General features: G+C 48.6%; 1 protein-coding gene across 2 annotated transcripts; it reads right to left on the minus strand.

Moving 5' to 3' along the window:
• Window positions 1–7,738, minus strand: PDRG1 (p53 and DNA damage regulated 1). Of its 2 annotated transcripts, none has more exons than XM_059038278.2 (5): window positions 7,555–7,738; window positions 4,350–4,425; window positions 3,226–3,300; window positions 1,205–1,285; window positions 1–578 (listed from the first exon to the last, which is right to left on the minus strand). In XM_059038278.2, exons 1-5 carry the CDS (start codon window positions 7,678–7,680, stop codon window positions 496–498), a joined length of 441 nt encoding a protein of 146 aa, XP_058894261.1. In that variant the 5' UTR covers window positions 7,681–7,738; the 3' UTR covers window positions 1–495. The 2 variants fall into 2 exon arrangements, with proteins under 2 accessions (XP_058894261.1, XP_066870337.1); XM_067014236.1 differs by having other exon boundaries at window positions 1,088–1,285; window positions 7,555–7,733.
• Between the last annotated feature and the right edge of the window lie 8,548 nt (window positions 7,739–16,286).

A 16,286-nucleotide genomic window follows, 5' to 3' on the forward strand; every position in this document is an offset into this window, starting at 1 on the left:
TTCATTCAGGACAGGAGCCTCCTCTGAGCCTCCTGCTTTATTCCAATTCCGCTACACACGCTGCTTGAAAATGCGTCTCTCTCTTTCTGAGAGGAATGCTGGAATGAAGCTCCCACTCTTCCCCCTGCCGGGGCCCATTTCAATAGCAGGCCATTGTTGAGAAGTGCCTGTTGCAGTCATTCTCACACCCCCACAAGCGCTGCCCCCTCCCACCTCCTGGTGGCTGCCAGGGCCTGTCAATGGGCCTTGTGTCCACCCAGCCCCAGTGGTCAGGCCCGGCAGATACTGGCAGGCTGAGGGTTCCCTCCTGCCGTCACAAAATAGCCAAGTGCTACAGACAAAGAAGCTTCGTACAAGGACTATGGCCAGATTCCTCACACTGTCCCCTTGCAGAGTAGATCCTGTCCTTGCAGGTGTCAAGGCTGGAGAGTTCTAGGTCCTCCATGATCCCAGGGGGGATGCTGGTCTTAGGTCCCGCACTTTGGTTCTTAAATTTCATCCTTTCAAGATGACCTTGAGAGCTTTAAGCTCATCCTTGTTGAGGGGGTTCAGGTTAAAACCCTTCAGCTCCGGTTTGCCTAGGGAGAGATAACAGTTCATCAGCGAGTCGGGGCTCCTGCTGTCCAACCTACTGGCCCTGGAGTCAGGCCTGGGAAAGGGGCTTAACACTGCATTCATGCTGCCAAACACTTGGCCTTGAGCTCTGACAGAAATGGACCTCAAATTCTGCAATGCACTGAACAATGTGCATCGACACCTGCTCCTGAGTCACCAAGAACCTGCAGAGTCATGACTGCTGTCTAGAAACCTCCAGATTTGCACCAGATTGTGACCAATCTGGAGTGGTTTGGTTTACCTAGAAATTCAGCTCTAACCTGGACCACCTGACTGAGGCCTTCTGACCCTTAGTCAGAGCTATCCCAGTCCCGACACCATGCCCTGGCATAAATGTGAGATATCCCAGGCCATTCCTGGTGCCTGAAAAGAACTTGTGACAGGAATAAGATCCCACAAGCTTCCCGTCCGTTCCATCTCCGGGCGGCTCGAGACAACCCTGCCTGCTGCTCACAGCTTCAGTGCGACTCACCAGCTGCCCGGGCCACTGCCCACCTGGGGGGGCTTCCCACGCCGGCCTTCAAAGTCCGTGTTGATGGCTGCCTCCCCTCCTGGTTTCCAGCCCCACCCCCAGCCCCCAGGCCAGTACCTTGGGCCTCAAAGAGGCGATTGACCTTCACTTTAAGTTGTTTCTGGAGCCTCTCTATTTCTTTATCCAGATGTTCCTGATCTGAAAAATGAGATGAGCAAACAAGACGAGGTTATACTATAGACAGATCTAAGGATGCCAGCCTCTCCCCAGCCCCCTTGAGAGCAAGGGGTCTCAGCATGTGGGAAGGAAAAGGGGACTTCGGAGACCAGCTGAGGAAGGAACTAAACGCTAGAGAAGGGATATGACCTGCCCCGACCCCTGAGTAAGCCCAAAACAGGGCTTAGCACACCAGTCCCCTGACTTGCAGTTCACCGAACTGTTTTCATTATGCAAAGAACCCTGGCCAGTGGATATGGAAGGCAACGCCAGGATTTTAGGTCACCCTCCCACAGTGAAATTATGGAAAATTCAAATATAAGGACAAAAAGAAGAACCTAGACCCAGTCTACCCTAAGATGGATGGAAAACAGGTGGCTGAGGAATTTCACAAACCCACATTCATCAAGGTGAGGGATTTTCACAAAGGCAGGATTGTGGTAACTGATACATGAACAGTCAACGTGCAGCCTAATGCTCACACTTAACCTAATTCATGGCTGTGAAGAGAAGGCTGTCTTACAGGACGGACTGCACCCAAAGGCAGGTGTGCCGTGAGTAGTGCAACTGACGGGCGCCAGCCAACCAACTCCCCCAGCTCTGTTTTCATCCACTCATGAGTGACATTCCTGTCTTCCTCACAGACTTTCATTCTTTCTGATGGGTGAAAGCCCTCACCAGCCGAGCCTTCTGGCCTGGGCAGTGGTTCTGGTTCTCAATGCAAATGAGGAACCACAGTCTCACACAAGCTTGTTTAGCCTGTGTCCATCCCTGAGAACCAGAGGTGATGATGTCACAGAACTTCTCTATGTCGGTGACAAGACCACACTTGTGGGCTAAGAGAGCTAAGGATCCGGAACCCAGGCAGGCGATGCCCCCTGGAAGCTTAGCCTGACCGGCCTCCAGCCTCCACCCAAGTGCAAGGACAACTCTTAATTTTATAACCATGATATTAGTGTATGTTTTTCAACAAGACAGCCGGAAGCTTCTCCTCCAAGCTGACCTAGTTTCCTTTGCTAGAATTTCAGTTTCAATAGGGATAGAGATACCCTGTTTTCAGGGACAGAGGCAACCTTGTTGGTTGCCACATGTTTTCAGGGGTACAGAAGAGAAAACATGCATAACTTGCCCTTCTCCCAGCCAAGGACCCATTTGTAGCCTGACCTTTTGCCTTTATGACGCTCCTCCAAAGAGCCTCCAGGAACGTAGTTGTGAGATTTAAGTAACATATGTTGTGTATCCAGGCTGTGGCAGACCCTAGAGGTTCACTCTTCCCAAACGTCCATTTTCAACCCACTTGCTATTGCAGGGGCTGTGAAAACTAAGAGCTCCTCTGCCAGGCTCCCTGGCAGCTATGTATGGGCATGTGCCTTAAATTTGGCAAATGGGGTTTCAGCAGAAGTCCCTGAGGCGGATGGTCTTATTTTCAAAATAGAAGGCAAGGCCATATATGGAGAAAACCCTCTGTCTTTTCTCCAGCTTGGCACTCAAACATGAGACCTTCAATGATGACACAATAACCATGAGAACATGTTAAGGTGAAACTGCTGAGCAACTGTGCCAGTCCTGTACTGCCCATCTCTGGACAACTTCTTACATAAGAAAAACAGAACTCTATTTCCTTAACTCCCAATTTGTTGGATTTCTGTTATTTGCAGTCCAACTAAGTCCTCACTGATAAACAAGCACTGCGCTAAGCACGTGTCCTGTTTTATCTCAACTTCACAACAACTGTGCTACGCAGAAGTGTCCCCCTTTTAGAGATGAGGAAATAACTCAGCGGCAGAGCAGGGATTAACATGCACACAGCCGCCTCTCATCAAGCTGCTGCCCAAAGAAAGCCTGACTCTAGGTTCTCGGTTAAGACCAAGGCTGGGGGGTGCGGGGGGACCTGTTCCTGACCCCTGCCCAGGAGGCCTTACCTTTCTCAATCATTTCCTTCGTCTCACGGTGAGGCATCCTGATAAACACATTTCCAAAGCAAACCATCACGTCTTCTGAAATGGCAAACAGTCATTCCTTCAACAAATATTTTTATGCCAGGCATTGTTTTAGATGCTGAGAACACAGCAGAACAGGACAAAGTTCCTGCCCTCATAGCTTATGTTTATAGTGGAGGAGAGGGAATAAACAAAAAAGTAAAGATAATAAACAAAGATATGATTTGTCAGGCCCTGAAGAGTATCGTAGAAAAAACTAAAGCAGGGTAAGAGAGATGGAGAATGCCAAAGTAGGGGAGGAGTTTGTCATTTATACCAGGCAGTCGGGTAAGGCCTCACTGATTATGTGCCATTTGGGCAGAGACCCAAAGAAAGTGAGAGTGTAAGCCCTGCAGACACCTGGGGAAAGAGCAAGCCAGGCAGAGGAACCAGGAACAGCACAGATCAATAATGTGCTGGGGCGTTAGAACAGCAAGAGCAGCGAGGGTGGAGCCAATGAGTAAGGGGGCGAGCAGAGGAGATGATGTGGGAGAGTTCAAGGAAGTCTGGATTCCATGGGGTCTTGCAGGACTCTGGATTTTACTCTGGTGAGACGAGAAGAAACTGGAAGGTTTTAGGCTTCCCAGTGCACTTTAAACCCTTGGCCGTCAAGGCCCTTCATTATGGCCTAGCCTCTGCCCACCTCTTCAGCCTCATCACAACCACTTGGCCTCATCTAAAGAGCCACTATCCCCTTCTCCAAAACCTACCCCATGTCCAATTCCTTCTTCAGTTTTCTCACAATTTTCAAATTGTGAATTTTCAATTCACAATTTTCAAGTTCTGGGGGTTTTTATACCCCCCAGCACTTTCCAAGTGCCATCACTGATAAGCTGGCAGCTAACGACCTGTTACTGAGGAAATATCATAGAGAAATCTAAAGCAGAGTAGCTGCTGAAACCCTGAGCCACAGTCTATATCAGACCTGCAATACTGTCTCCCCCATCTCCACGGGCTGTGCTACATGCCTGTGGCCTCCTGCCCAGTCTCTATCGGGGACAAGTCAAAGGCCTTAGAAGGAAAACGGAACAGGCCTCCTGGGCTGCAGCGAGGAGGTCTAGGCTTACCAGAGAGGTTGAGATCCCTCTGCAGGGCCCTCAGGCCCTCCCGGTTCCGATTCCTTTTGGTATCCAGGTCCACAATCTGAAAAGCACAGGGGCAGGAAGGAACTCAGCTACTTCTTACCCCAGCCTGTACTCCCAGACCAGGGCTATTAAAACCTAACATCGGGCAGAAGAACTAAATAGACATTTCTCCAAAGAAGATATACAGATTGCTAACAAACACATGAAAGAATGCTCAACATCATTAATCATTAGAGAAATGCAAATCAAAACTACAATGAGATATCATCTCACACCGGTCAGATTGGCCATCATCAAAAACTCTAGAAACAATAAATGCTGGAGAGGGTGTGGAGAAAAGGGAACCCTCTTGCACTGCTGGTGGGAATGTAAATTGATACAGCCACTATGGAGAACAGTATGGAGGTTCCTTAAAAAACTACAAATAGAACTACCATATGACCCAGCAATCCCACTACTGGGCATATACCCTGAGAAAACCATAATTCAGAAAGACTCATGTACCAAAATGTTCATTGCAGCTCTATTTACGATAGCCAGGACACGGAAGTAACCTAAGTGTCCATCAACAGATGAATGGATAAAGAAGATGTGGCACATATATACAATGGAATATTACTCAGCCATAAAAAGAAATGAAACTGAGTTATTTATAATGAGGTGGATGGACCTGGAGTCTGTCATACAGAGTGAAGTAAGTCAGAAGGAGAAAAACAAATACCGTATGCTAACACATATATATGGAATCTAAGAAAAAAAAAATGTCATGAAGAGATTAGTGGTAGGACGGGAATAAAACAGACTTACTAGAGCATGGACTTGAGGATATGGGGAGGGGGAAGGGTAAGCTGTGACGAAGTGAGAGAGTGGCAGGGACATATATACACTATCAAATGTAAATTAGATAGCTAGTGGGAAGCTGCCGCATAGCACAGGGAGATCACCTCTGTGCTTTGTGACCACCTAGAGGGGTGGGATAGGGAGGGTGGGAGAAAGGGTGATGCAAGAGGGAAGAGATATGGGAACATATGTATATGTAGAACTGATTCACTTTGTTGTAAAGGAAAAACTAACACACTATTGTAAAACAGTTATATTCCAATAAAGATGTTTAAAAAAAAAAAAAACTAACATCATTCCTAACATCAGGTAGCACCCTAACATCATCAGGGCTATTAGAACCTAGGCATCATTCCTAGGTTAATTCCAATGTCCTGCCTAAAATGGACTGATGTGTGAAGGTATTTCTTCCCCAACTCAGCTTCCAGTTCCTTGAAAACAATGCTTTGTCCAGGTGTCTTCCCCCCAGAGGAGGTGGTGGGGAAATGTTTAATGACTAAATAGGTAATTTTATTTTTATTATCCACTGAAGCACTAGTTCTCAAGCTTTAGGGCATTTCAGAATCACTAGGAGAGTGCAAACCACTCCCTGGACAAGCTCCTCCAGTTGATTCTGACCTAGTATCATGAAAAACCCAACAATATTAGATCAGAACAGCAGAGGTGTTGGCACTGAGATGGTGGTAACAGCCCAACAGCTACAGAGGGAGTGAGCAGGCAGTACAGCATACTGCCTGACAGCACTGGCTTTGAAGCCGAATACGCAGGTTTGAATCCTGCTGTCCACTATGAGCTATGTGATTTCACCTCTCTGAAAAATGTAGACAGGAACAGGACCCACTACATAGGTTACTGTTTTTTTAAATTTTTTGTTATTTATTTATTTAGAGTATAATTGCTTTATAATGCTGTGTTAGTTTCTGCTGTACGATGAAGTGAATCAGCTATACGTATACATATATCCCCTCCCTCTTGGACATCCCTCCCCACCCCCATCCCACCCATCTAGCTCATCACAGAGCACCGAGCTGAGCTCCCTGTGCTATACAGCAGGCTCCCACTAGCTATTTATTTTACACATGGTAGTGCATTTATGTCAAACCTAATCTCCCAATTCATCCCACCCTCCCCTTCACCCCCGCATGTCCACACATCCATTCTCTACATCTGTGTCTCTATTCCTGCCCTGCAAAGAGATTCATCTGTACCATTTTTCTAGATTCCACATATATGTGTTAATATACGATATTTTTCTCTTTCTGACTTACTTCACTCTGTATGACAGACTCTAGGTCCATCCACATCTCTACAAATTACCCAATTTCATTCCTGTTTATGGCTGAGTAATATTCCATTATACATGTGGAGATACATATGGATATATCCCACATCTTCTTTATCCAGCCACCTGTCGATAGACACATTTAAGTTGTTTCCATGTCCTGGCTATTGTAAATAGAGCTGTAATGAACACTGGTGTACATGTGACTTTCTGAATTATGCTTTTCTCAAGGTATATGCCCAGTAGCGGGACTGCTGGGTCATATGGTAGTTCTATTTTTAGTTTTTTTAAGGAACCTCCAAACTGTTCTCCATGGTGGCTGTATCAGTTTACATTCCCACCAACAGTACAAGAGGGTTCCCTTTTCTCCACACTCTCTCCAGCATTTATTTTCTGTGGATTTTTTGATGATTGCCATTCCAACTGGTGTGAGGTGATACCTCATTGTAGCTTTGATTTGCATTTCCCTAATAATTAGTGATGTTGAGGATCTTTTCCCACCACAAACTCCCTTAAAACCCTTGGCATTTCCATTAGAACCAGACCCAAACTCCCTGTGCAGGTCTACATGGCCCTCCATGGCCAGGGCCCCACGCTCCTACCACGTCCCCACTCCTGCGCAATCACTAGACCACTCAGGGCTCTTTTCTGCTCCTCTTCTCCACTCAGGGCCTGGACTGGGGTGGTGCAGCCCAGGTCGGTGAGGTGGCCCAAGAACTGCATTTTGAAAAAGGGGTTCAAGTCAACCAAACGCCCAAAGGGGTAATGGGTCGGATCCAGAAGGCAGGGCAAGAGGCAGAGAAAAGTTGGCGAGAGAGGAAAGGCCTGGCACAAACAGGCGCTCACTTAATATGTGCTAAATAAAGGAGTGAAGCACGGTGCCGTGCCACGATTTGACCCACGTGATCTCACAACCGCCCAGTCTGTCGTCACAGCCCTTGACCCACAAGCCTTGGTCAACTCACGGCGAGCCCGAGCTGGAGCCAGTCCCAGACCACGCGCGTTTCTCTAGGCGCTCGCCGTCAGGCCAAACCCGGGCCCCAGACCCGCGGACGGGCCTCCTACCTGCCGTCTGTCCGCCAACACCTCCTCGGCGAGCTCCTCCACCTCCACGAGGTACCGAAGCACCCGCTCCGCCTCGGGCGACAGCATGGTGTTCACCCGCTCCGACCCGGCTCGGCCGCGATCCATATCCACCTCCGCTCTACCTCCGCTGCAGCTCGGTCCGCGCACGCGCCAATCTGACAGGGCTTCCGGCGCGCATGCGCAATTGAAAGAAGAACGGTGGCGCGCAGGCTCCAATGCACGCGCGGCGACCGGACGCGAGAGGCGGGGCCTAGCTTTGGGGGCGGGGCTGAAGCGCCCCCTGCAGGCACAAACCTTTCAACCTCTCTTTCATACAATTATTAATCTCCTCCTCTGTGCCAGGCAGTTTTAGGGACTGAGGGTGCAGCAGTGAACAAAACAAAGTCCCTGCCCTCGTGCAACTTCATCTAGCGGGAAACATCGACAATTAATGACAAAACAAATAATTATATACTATGGCAGGCAGTGATAGTGCTTTGGAGAAATCAAATCATTCTTCCCCTCCCTGCCTGAGGAACACCAAGGAGGCCCACGTGGCAGTGTGACTTATATTAACCTCTGACACCTTCAGGTTCCAGTTTATAAAATGAGAGTGAATAAAACTCCCCCTCATTGTCTTTCCTCAGGGTTGGAAGGAGGCAGGAATCTTTTTAAGTTCAGTTTGACCCCCACGTTCGTTGAGACCCTGTGTTAGGCCCAATGTCCAGAATAGTTGACCTAGACCCAAGGAAGGGGCTGGAAAACCACGGGCAGTGAGCAATGAAGTGCCAGCTCAGAAGAAAGTTGTGTAAGTGCTGGAAAGTGAATTGGTGTGGGCTGTAGGATCTGGGAAGACCTCCAAGACGAGGCAGGCAGGTGGAAAGTGGCGGCCCTTCAGAACCAGAGGGTTCCCTAGAGATCTTCAAGCCCAATACCTCATTGTACAGCTGCAAAAACCAAGGTTGAGAGAGTGGCGAGGACTTTAAAAAGTCAAGAGCAGACCCGGTACTAGAGCTCTGACCTCTTGTTTCCCTGAGTCCAGCTTTTATTTCTCTCCTTTTGGCCACTGTAACCAAGCCCTTTCACACCACTTGCCTTACTTGAATTTCACAGCAACCTTTGTGTGGATGGGTTATTACACACTTCACAGATGCAGACTGAGGCAGGGAAAAGGGCAATGCCCTGTCACACAGCAAGCCAGACCGCAGCTGTCTCTGGACCCTGAAAAAAGGCCCTCCCCTAAATCGTGGCCCCAGAAGTCACAGTAGCACCCTGTCTTTGCCTGGCCATTGGCTTCCTTCAACTGCCAGAGGCAGAGTTAGTTTTCCCTGCAGCCACCTGGCATGGGGAAAGAAGGAGATTCATTAAGGATTCCTCATTGAGGGTGAATTTGTCGCCAAACCCAGGATGTTTTGTGTAAACACCTTCTGGTTCAGAAACGCAGGCGCAGGCCCTGTGAAGGAAGGGGGAACATTTGCCAAAGGAGAAACAGGCCTCACCAGGCATCTGTGGGGCCTGGACCCCAGGACTGGGTCTCCTCCATCTTGGGGCTCAAAGAGGGCTGGACCAGGCTGACCCCTGACCCCTGACAGATGGGCCCAGGTGGGGAAGAGTTGAGGAAGTCTCCCAAATTGGCAGCTTCTTGGCTGTGACTGGCCCTCAGAGGGCACCCCTGGCCACTGGCAATGTTGGGGAGGGAGGTCATATCTAAGACTTTGGGACAGTCAGACCTGGAAGGGCTCCTGTTTCAGAATCACTTATGTTTCAGAACCATCTATTTCACAAATATTTATTGACTGCCCTGGCCCTGTTATAGGGATTCCACCATGAGCAAAACCAGACATGGTCCTTGCCCTCAGAAAGCTTTCAGTCTGGTGGGAGAGACAGACAATAAACACGTGAACAAGCAACTATATCATATGTCAGGTGGTGGGTGATAAGTGCTATGGAGCACACTGCAGGGCAAGGTGGAGAGGGAATGAACCAGGGGCGATTTGAGATAAGGTGGTCAGGGAGGGCTTCTCTGAAGAGGTGGCATTTGTGCAGAGATGTGGAGGAGGTGAGCAGGTGAGCCACGTGGGCATCTGAGGCATGAGCATTCCAGGAAGAGGGAACAGCAAATACAAAGGCCCTGAGATGAGCCTTTGTTTGGCAAGTTGGAAGGACAGCAAAACTAGTGTAGGTGGAACAGAATGTGGGGGGAAGGGGGAGCGGGCAGAGTAGGAAGTGATGTCCGAAAGGGGAAGGAGGCATGGAGCCTGTGGGGCTATAGATGGGGCTATAGGTGCCCTGCCCACATGGCCAGGCCCTCCTTGGGGGTGGCCTGCAAGTACTGCAGCTCAGGCCTGTGGCTTCCTGTTTCTCCCTGCTCACAGATGCAGGTTGAGTGGGGAATGCAGGTGAGTTAACATCCACAGGAGTGGCCCTCAACAAAGAAGAGGAAGGAGCTAGTGGCTGCCTACCGCAGCTTCTTTGCCTCTCTGTGGGAGACCCACAAGGAGGCTGTTACAATCATCCAGGCAGGAGAGGATAGTTGCTGGACAGAGGGTAGCAATGGAGATAGTGAACACTGGTGGGATTCTCCGGGCCTTTGCACACACTCCTCCATCAGCCTGGCTTCGTTTTCTCCCAAACTTTGTACCTATATAACTACTACATGTCCCCCACTTATCAGCTTGGTGTCACCTCCTCCCAAAGGTCAAGAGTCCTCTCGGGGCCCCCACGGCTTCCTGGGCTACCCACACCTCTGCACTTACCACACCATCTTTTTCTCTAATCATCTCCCTCTCCAGTTGAGAGTTCTTCAGGGCAGGGACCTTGTCTGTCATGTTTGCTGCTGTGTCTCCAGGACCTAGGATGGTGCCTGGCATACAGTCAGTGCTCAGCCATGGGCTCAACATGAAGCAGAACTTTCTAAAACCCAAAGTATCCAAAAGTGAACAGATCTAACCTAAGGGTAACTAGCTCCCCATCCCATAAGGTGTATAAGGCTGGGCTGCCACATTATCGGGACATTGCAGAGCATGAAACCCTCTGCAACTTAGATGGTGGTGGACCCTCGGTCTTTCCTAACCAGAAAATTCTACCTAGTCACACTAGGGTATGCCCCATCTTTAGCCACCCACTGCCCCAGTCCAAAAGGGCTGTAACTACTGGGGCTTTGGTGTTTGGGGACTGGAGGCAATAAGAACGATGCTGCACCCCTTCCCCTTGGACCTCCTTTGACTGTTTCTGTGCACCCACCCCCTTGGGTAAGTGTTCAGTGACCAGCACCCACTTCTCTCCTTCGGAAGGACTGCTCTCAGTCTGCTGGAGCCTTCTGGGGGGACCCACCCTTCCTCCAAGCTGTAGCTCATCATTTCAGGGTTATGAAAGCCCACCTTCTTTGCGTAGGATGCTGGCAGGGGTGTGGGTGGATAACTCTGAGGTGTAACTTATGCTCCAGAGTTCCCCCATGGAGTCAGGCTGAAGCAGCCACCCACACGACATCCGCAAGTGCTACTTGGCTTCCTCTCCTTCCTTGTCCTGCCTCCCCCACTCCCTTATGGTCAGAACCCTCCAACGCTCCCATCTCACTCAGTAAAATCCAAACTCCTCACCGAGGCCCACAAGGCCCTACATGACCTGCCCTACCTCTCTGAGCATCTCCCACCTCTCTCCTCAGCACCTTGCTTCTCCTCAAACCAGCCAGGCGCAGTTCAACCTCAGGGCCTTTGCACTGGCTGCTCCCTCCGCCTGTACTTTCCCTTGGTGTCCTCTTGTCTCCCTCCCTCAGCTCCTAAAAGTCTTTGCTTAGATTTCACCTTCTCAGTGAGGCCTACCCTGACCATTCTATTTAAAAATAAAACCCCCACCCCCCAGGACTCCTGATTGACTTCCTCTGCTCTACTTTTTTTTTTACAGCTTTTGTCACTTTCCAGCATGCTATTTAATCTACTTAGATTTATTATTAATCTCCCTCTGTTAGAAAGGAAGTTCCATGAGGGCAGGAATCTTTGTCTCATTTGTTTCTGATGTATCTTCAATACCTAGAACAGTACCGTGCCCACAGTAGGCACTCAATAAACATTTTTGAATGAATGAATGAGGAAAAGAGCCAGAATTCTAACCAAGGCAGACCTCTCTGAGGCCAGGATCTTAACCCCTATGCTGGAGGTGGAGGTGGGGGTGGCAGGTCATGCCAGGCCTTGTTGTTAAGGTAAGGGGATTGGATTTTGTTCCCAGATCAGTACGAAGCTACTGGAGGGTCTTGAGCAAGCATGGGACGTTGATTGGGTTTTACCTTGTGAAACCTCTCTGGCTGTGGGGATAGGATGGGCTAAAAAGGGCAAGTATGGTGCAGTCCTGTGAGTGTGTGAGTGTGTGTGTGAGTGTGTGTGTGTGTGTGTGTGTGTGTGTTGGGGGTGGGAGGGTGATGATGGGGGCTTGGAGAGGTGACAGGGCTGTGACTGCACTGGAGTTGGGAGTAGCAGGAAGCTGGCTCAATATCCCAATTTTCCAGGCAGCCTGTGTGGCTGCCCCACGGGCTCTGGCCTGCAAGTGGTCCAGGCCAGGCCTCCCAGCTGCTGCGTGCCCTTGTCCCACAGATGGGCTGTTTGCTCTCCTGGGTGGTCCCCAGCTCCTCCTTCTGTTTCCTTTGTGCTTTGTGGGCTTGGCAGGTGGAGGGGAGGCTTCCACTCCCTCTCCTCCCCTGACCCAGAGAATAAGCCCTTATATTCATGTGATTCTCCTCTTGCCCTCACTTCATCCTCCCACGTCCCCAGGGAACGAAGAAATCTGATTCCCATTGGGCAGATGAGGACACTGAGGCCCAAAAAGGGCATGGGATCCTCCCAAGGTCATGAAGCCAGATGGGGATGCCAGGTGGGGACCTGTGTCCTAACTCCCTGAACCTCGATTTCATCAGGCAACAACAGATGGTCCCAAGGCTTGACTTGAAAAATCTTAAAAGTGACCTCAAAGATAATAAAAGCCCAGAACATTCCTGGCCTCCCTGAGCTGGTCTTTACGACTACCTTTAATACTAAATCCATTCATGTAAAATTCCATGAATAGATTCTTCTTATTGAAAATGAAAACATTACAGAGAAGACTAAAGTTCTGTTTTGACACCCCTCCCCCATCTCAGTTCTCTCCACAGTCCCAGTTTGGTTGTGTGATGATGTTCATTTGAAGATGTAGTTAGGAACCCAGAGAACATATGTAAGACTATTATGTGCGTGGCAGGGTAGGAAGGTAGGATGGAAGGCATTGCACACAAATGATCACTCTGCAGCCTGTTTGGTCTTGGACATCTTTGATGGGTATATTTAGATCTCTCTCCTATTCCCTGACTACTGCCGAGTATTCTATAGTCTACAAGCACCAGAGTTCATTTGTTTATCTAGTTTCCTAAATTAAGTTTTACATTTATTTTTCATGCAGTAAAGTACAGGTGATTGAATTAATCCCACCTCTCAGCTCTTAGCACGTGATCATGAGTTAGTCTTCAAAGACCCTCTCTTGTTTATATTATTTTCTCCTTTTCCCCCCACCCCCACTCCACTCTGAGCTCACCAAAACCCTCTCTACTGTGTTTGATATATGTCCTTAAACATTTGTGATTTCTTGAAAAATGCATAGTAGCTGTGTTATGTGTTTATGTATTTAAAAAATTCTTATTGAGGTATAACACACACAGGAGTGCACAAATCTTAAGTATACTAATAGTTTATGAATGTTCAGAAACTGAACACACCCAAGTACCCAGCACGCAGATCAAGCAACAGAACATCAGCAGCCCCCTCCCCAGAAGATGCCCTCCAAGCCCTCCCATCCACCACCCCAAGGTAACCACCACTCTGACTTCTAACACCATACATCGGTTTTGCTTGTTTTTGAACTTTATACAAATGGAATCACACAGAGTGTGCTCTTTTATGTCTGACTTCTTTCGCTCAACATTTTGTTCATGGATCTATCTCTATCGTTGGGTGTGGCTGTAGATCACTTACTCTCGATGCTGAAGCGTACTCCATCAGAGGACTACACAGCAGTTAAGCCATTCTGCTGCTGGTGGAGCTGTGGTGGTTTCCAGCTTGGGGCTGTTACAAAGAGCGCGGATATGAACAGTCGTGTGTATGTCTTTGGGTACACACACATATGTATCATTTCTGTGGCGTGAATACCGAGGAGAGGGATTGCTGGGTATGATTAGTTTTAGTAGACAGAAGCTACGGATAATCCACGTAATATTATTGTGCTGTAAGTTGTGTTAATTTCCCACTCTTTTTTTTTCTCATCTCGATGTTCCTCGGATCTATCCACATCCTCTGTGTACCTCTAGTTCCTTGCTCCTGGAAGCTCCAGAGAAGCCATAACTGCTTCCACCACATTTCATACGTCCTCCTCCTTAGTTGTGGGTGCTTGAGTTCCCTTTTTCTCCGCATTGACACACACAGTGCCACAACGAACACCCTAGTGTGCTGTTGCCGTGACGAAGGGCATGCACACACATTGTTTTCCCCTGAACAATGCCACTTTGCCCTCCAGAATGGCTGTACTCATTTACGCTCCTACCAGTGATGCATATCCTCCCGAACATTAGGTATTATCCACCTTTCTGCGGCTTGCAAGTGTGGTGGTTGTGAGTATCATGTTTACTGACCCATTCTTTTGTGGAGGGACACTTAAGTTGTTTGCCATCTTTGGGGATTATAAGAAGTGCTGCAAAGATCCCTCAGGGACACATCTCCTGATACTTGTCTGTGAGTTCTTCTCCACCTCATCTTCCTCTACTCTCCTTGAACCCTAGTTCCCAAACACTCCCTGACTTGCCCACCTCTCTGCCTTTGCTTGGGCTGTGCCCTCTGCCTGGAGTACCCTTTGCTTTCCTTCTCCACTTGTTGAGGCTTACTCTTCTCTTAAGGCCGCTCCTCCTAGAAGACCCCATCCCATCCCTGACCTGATCCCCTAGGAGGGTGGCTCTCCCTCAGGTCTTCCAGAAGGACTGTTGTCCTCCTTTTCTTCTGGCATCGATCACTTTCTTGTTTTGGACTAAACCTATTTTTGCCATGGTTTTGGCTTTCTCACTGACATGGGAGCCCACTGAGACTAGGGGCTCTGTGGGCTTCCCCTCGAGTACCCAGGACCCTCAGATGATGTCCCCGGAGAGGTCTGCTGAATGAATGAGTGAGGCTGTGACATAATCATGCCTTGGAGGGAATTAAGAGTCCAATCTCTCTCTCTCTTCTTCTTTACCAACCAAAACATTACGGAAGTTGCTCTTTCCACTGGAAAGAGAGTCGAACGTGGAGTCCAGACTTCCACAGTCTTGGGTGGGGATGCGTGGCTCAACCTCTCTGTAAAATAGGTGTTGGCACTCACTTATTCACTCAAGGCCATGGTTATTGAGTGCCTACACTGTGCCAGGCTCTGCAGATTCAATGGTAAACAGGACAGGCCTAGTCCTGAGCCTCACGGGCTTTTGGTCACTGGGATAAGATTGACATTCATGCAGGCACCATTCCTATTGTGATAAAGCTCAAATGAAAACCTCAGAGTCAAATGAGATTGTATAGAGGGGTGTCCCAATGTAAATCAGGGAATAGAGGTAGAGGAAGCTTTCTTAAGAAAGTGACATTTGACCTGAGACCTACAGATGAGTAGAAATAAACTAAGCAAATGGAGAGGTTATGGGTGGCTGTGGAATAAAGAAATTGTTTCAGGCAGGGAAAGCAGCAAGTGCAAAGGCACTGTGGCAGGAGGGAACCTGGAGGAGGCAGTGTAGCTGGATACCAAGGAGAAGGGGAGAAAGAGGTAGGGGATGAGCTGAATGGACAGGCAGGAGCTAGGTCATAATGCAGGGCCTAGCGGGCAAAGTGAAGTTGGAAAGTGGACTCATTCACTTACTGAATAATTATTGGACACCTTCCATTAGCCAGGGCTGTGCTATAGCACCGAACAAGGCAGACAAGGTCCTTGTTCCCACAGAGCTCGCAGTCTGGGGGGCAGATGATAACATCAAGCAGAGGAGGAATGCGAACCTTCATAGAGGCCCTACTGTGTGCCAAGAACTAGGCTGAGGACTTCCCATGCACTATCTCATTTGATCCTTACCACCACTCTCTGAAGTAGGATACTCATTTTATTGACGAGGAAACAGGCTTAGCAAGGTTAAACAATTTATTCATCTATTATACAAGGAGTCTTGAGGACTTATTGCAGTCCATTTAAAAAGGCCTATTAGAGCACTTTTACTCAATGCTGATATGTGTGGGATAAATTGGTATAGTCCCTATAGGGGGCATCTATCAAAATTATAAACACACCTACCATTGAATCAGCAAGTCCATTTGTTATACAGGTATCCAAAATGGTGCGTCCACAAAGTCATTCACTGAAGTATTGCTACAGGCTGGTGACAACCTAATTGCCCACCACCTAGGGGACTGGTGAAGTAGATTATGGTACATCCATGCAATGGAACACTGGGATGCCACAAAAAAGAACAGGAGTGCTCTCTATGCACTGATAGAAACCAACCTCCAAAAATGCTGTTATGCGAAAAAAAAGCAAAACACAGAACTGTGTATAATTAAGCTATGATTTGTTTCAGAATGGTGAAAGACAGTATAAAGATAAGCAGGGGGGGTGGGGGCAGGGGAGAAATAAAGAAGGAAAGGAAGGAAGGGAGGCAGGGAGGTAGGGAGAGAGTAAGGGAGGAAGAAAGGGGAAACTTGTGTACCTAAGGG

Source organism: Kogia breviceps, chromosome 14, assembly GCF_026419965.1.
Source record: "Kogia breviceps isolate mKogBre1 chromosome 14, mKogBre1 haplotype 1, whole genome shotgun sequence".
Taxonomy (NCBI): Eukaryota; Metazoa; Chordata; class Mammalia; order Artiodactyla; family Physeteridae; genus Kogia; species Kogia breviceps.

What these genes read in the sequence shown, in the direction of transcription:
- PDRG1 (XM_067014236.1), bottom strand. Translation starts at nt 7,680, where the DNA reads ATGGATCGCGGCCGAGCCGGGTCGGAGCGGGTGAACACCATGCTGTCG. An exon ending in GAGGGATCTCAACCTCTCTG is followed by an intron (nt 3,301 to 4,349) that starts GTAAGCCTAGAC and finishes TTGCCATTTCAG; the next exon opens with AAGACGTGATGGTTTGCTTT. An exon ending in GAAGGAAATGATTGAGAAAG is followed by an intron (nt 1,286 to 3,225) that starts GTAAGGCCTCCT and finishes CTCATTTTTCAG; the next exon opens with ATCAGGAACATCTGGATAAA.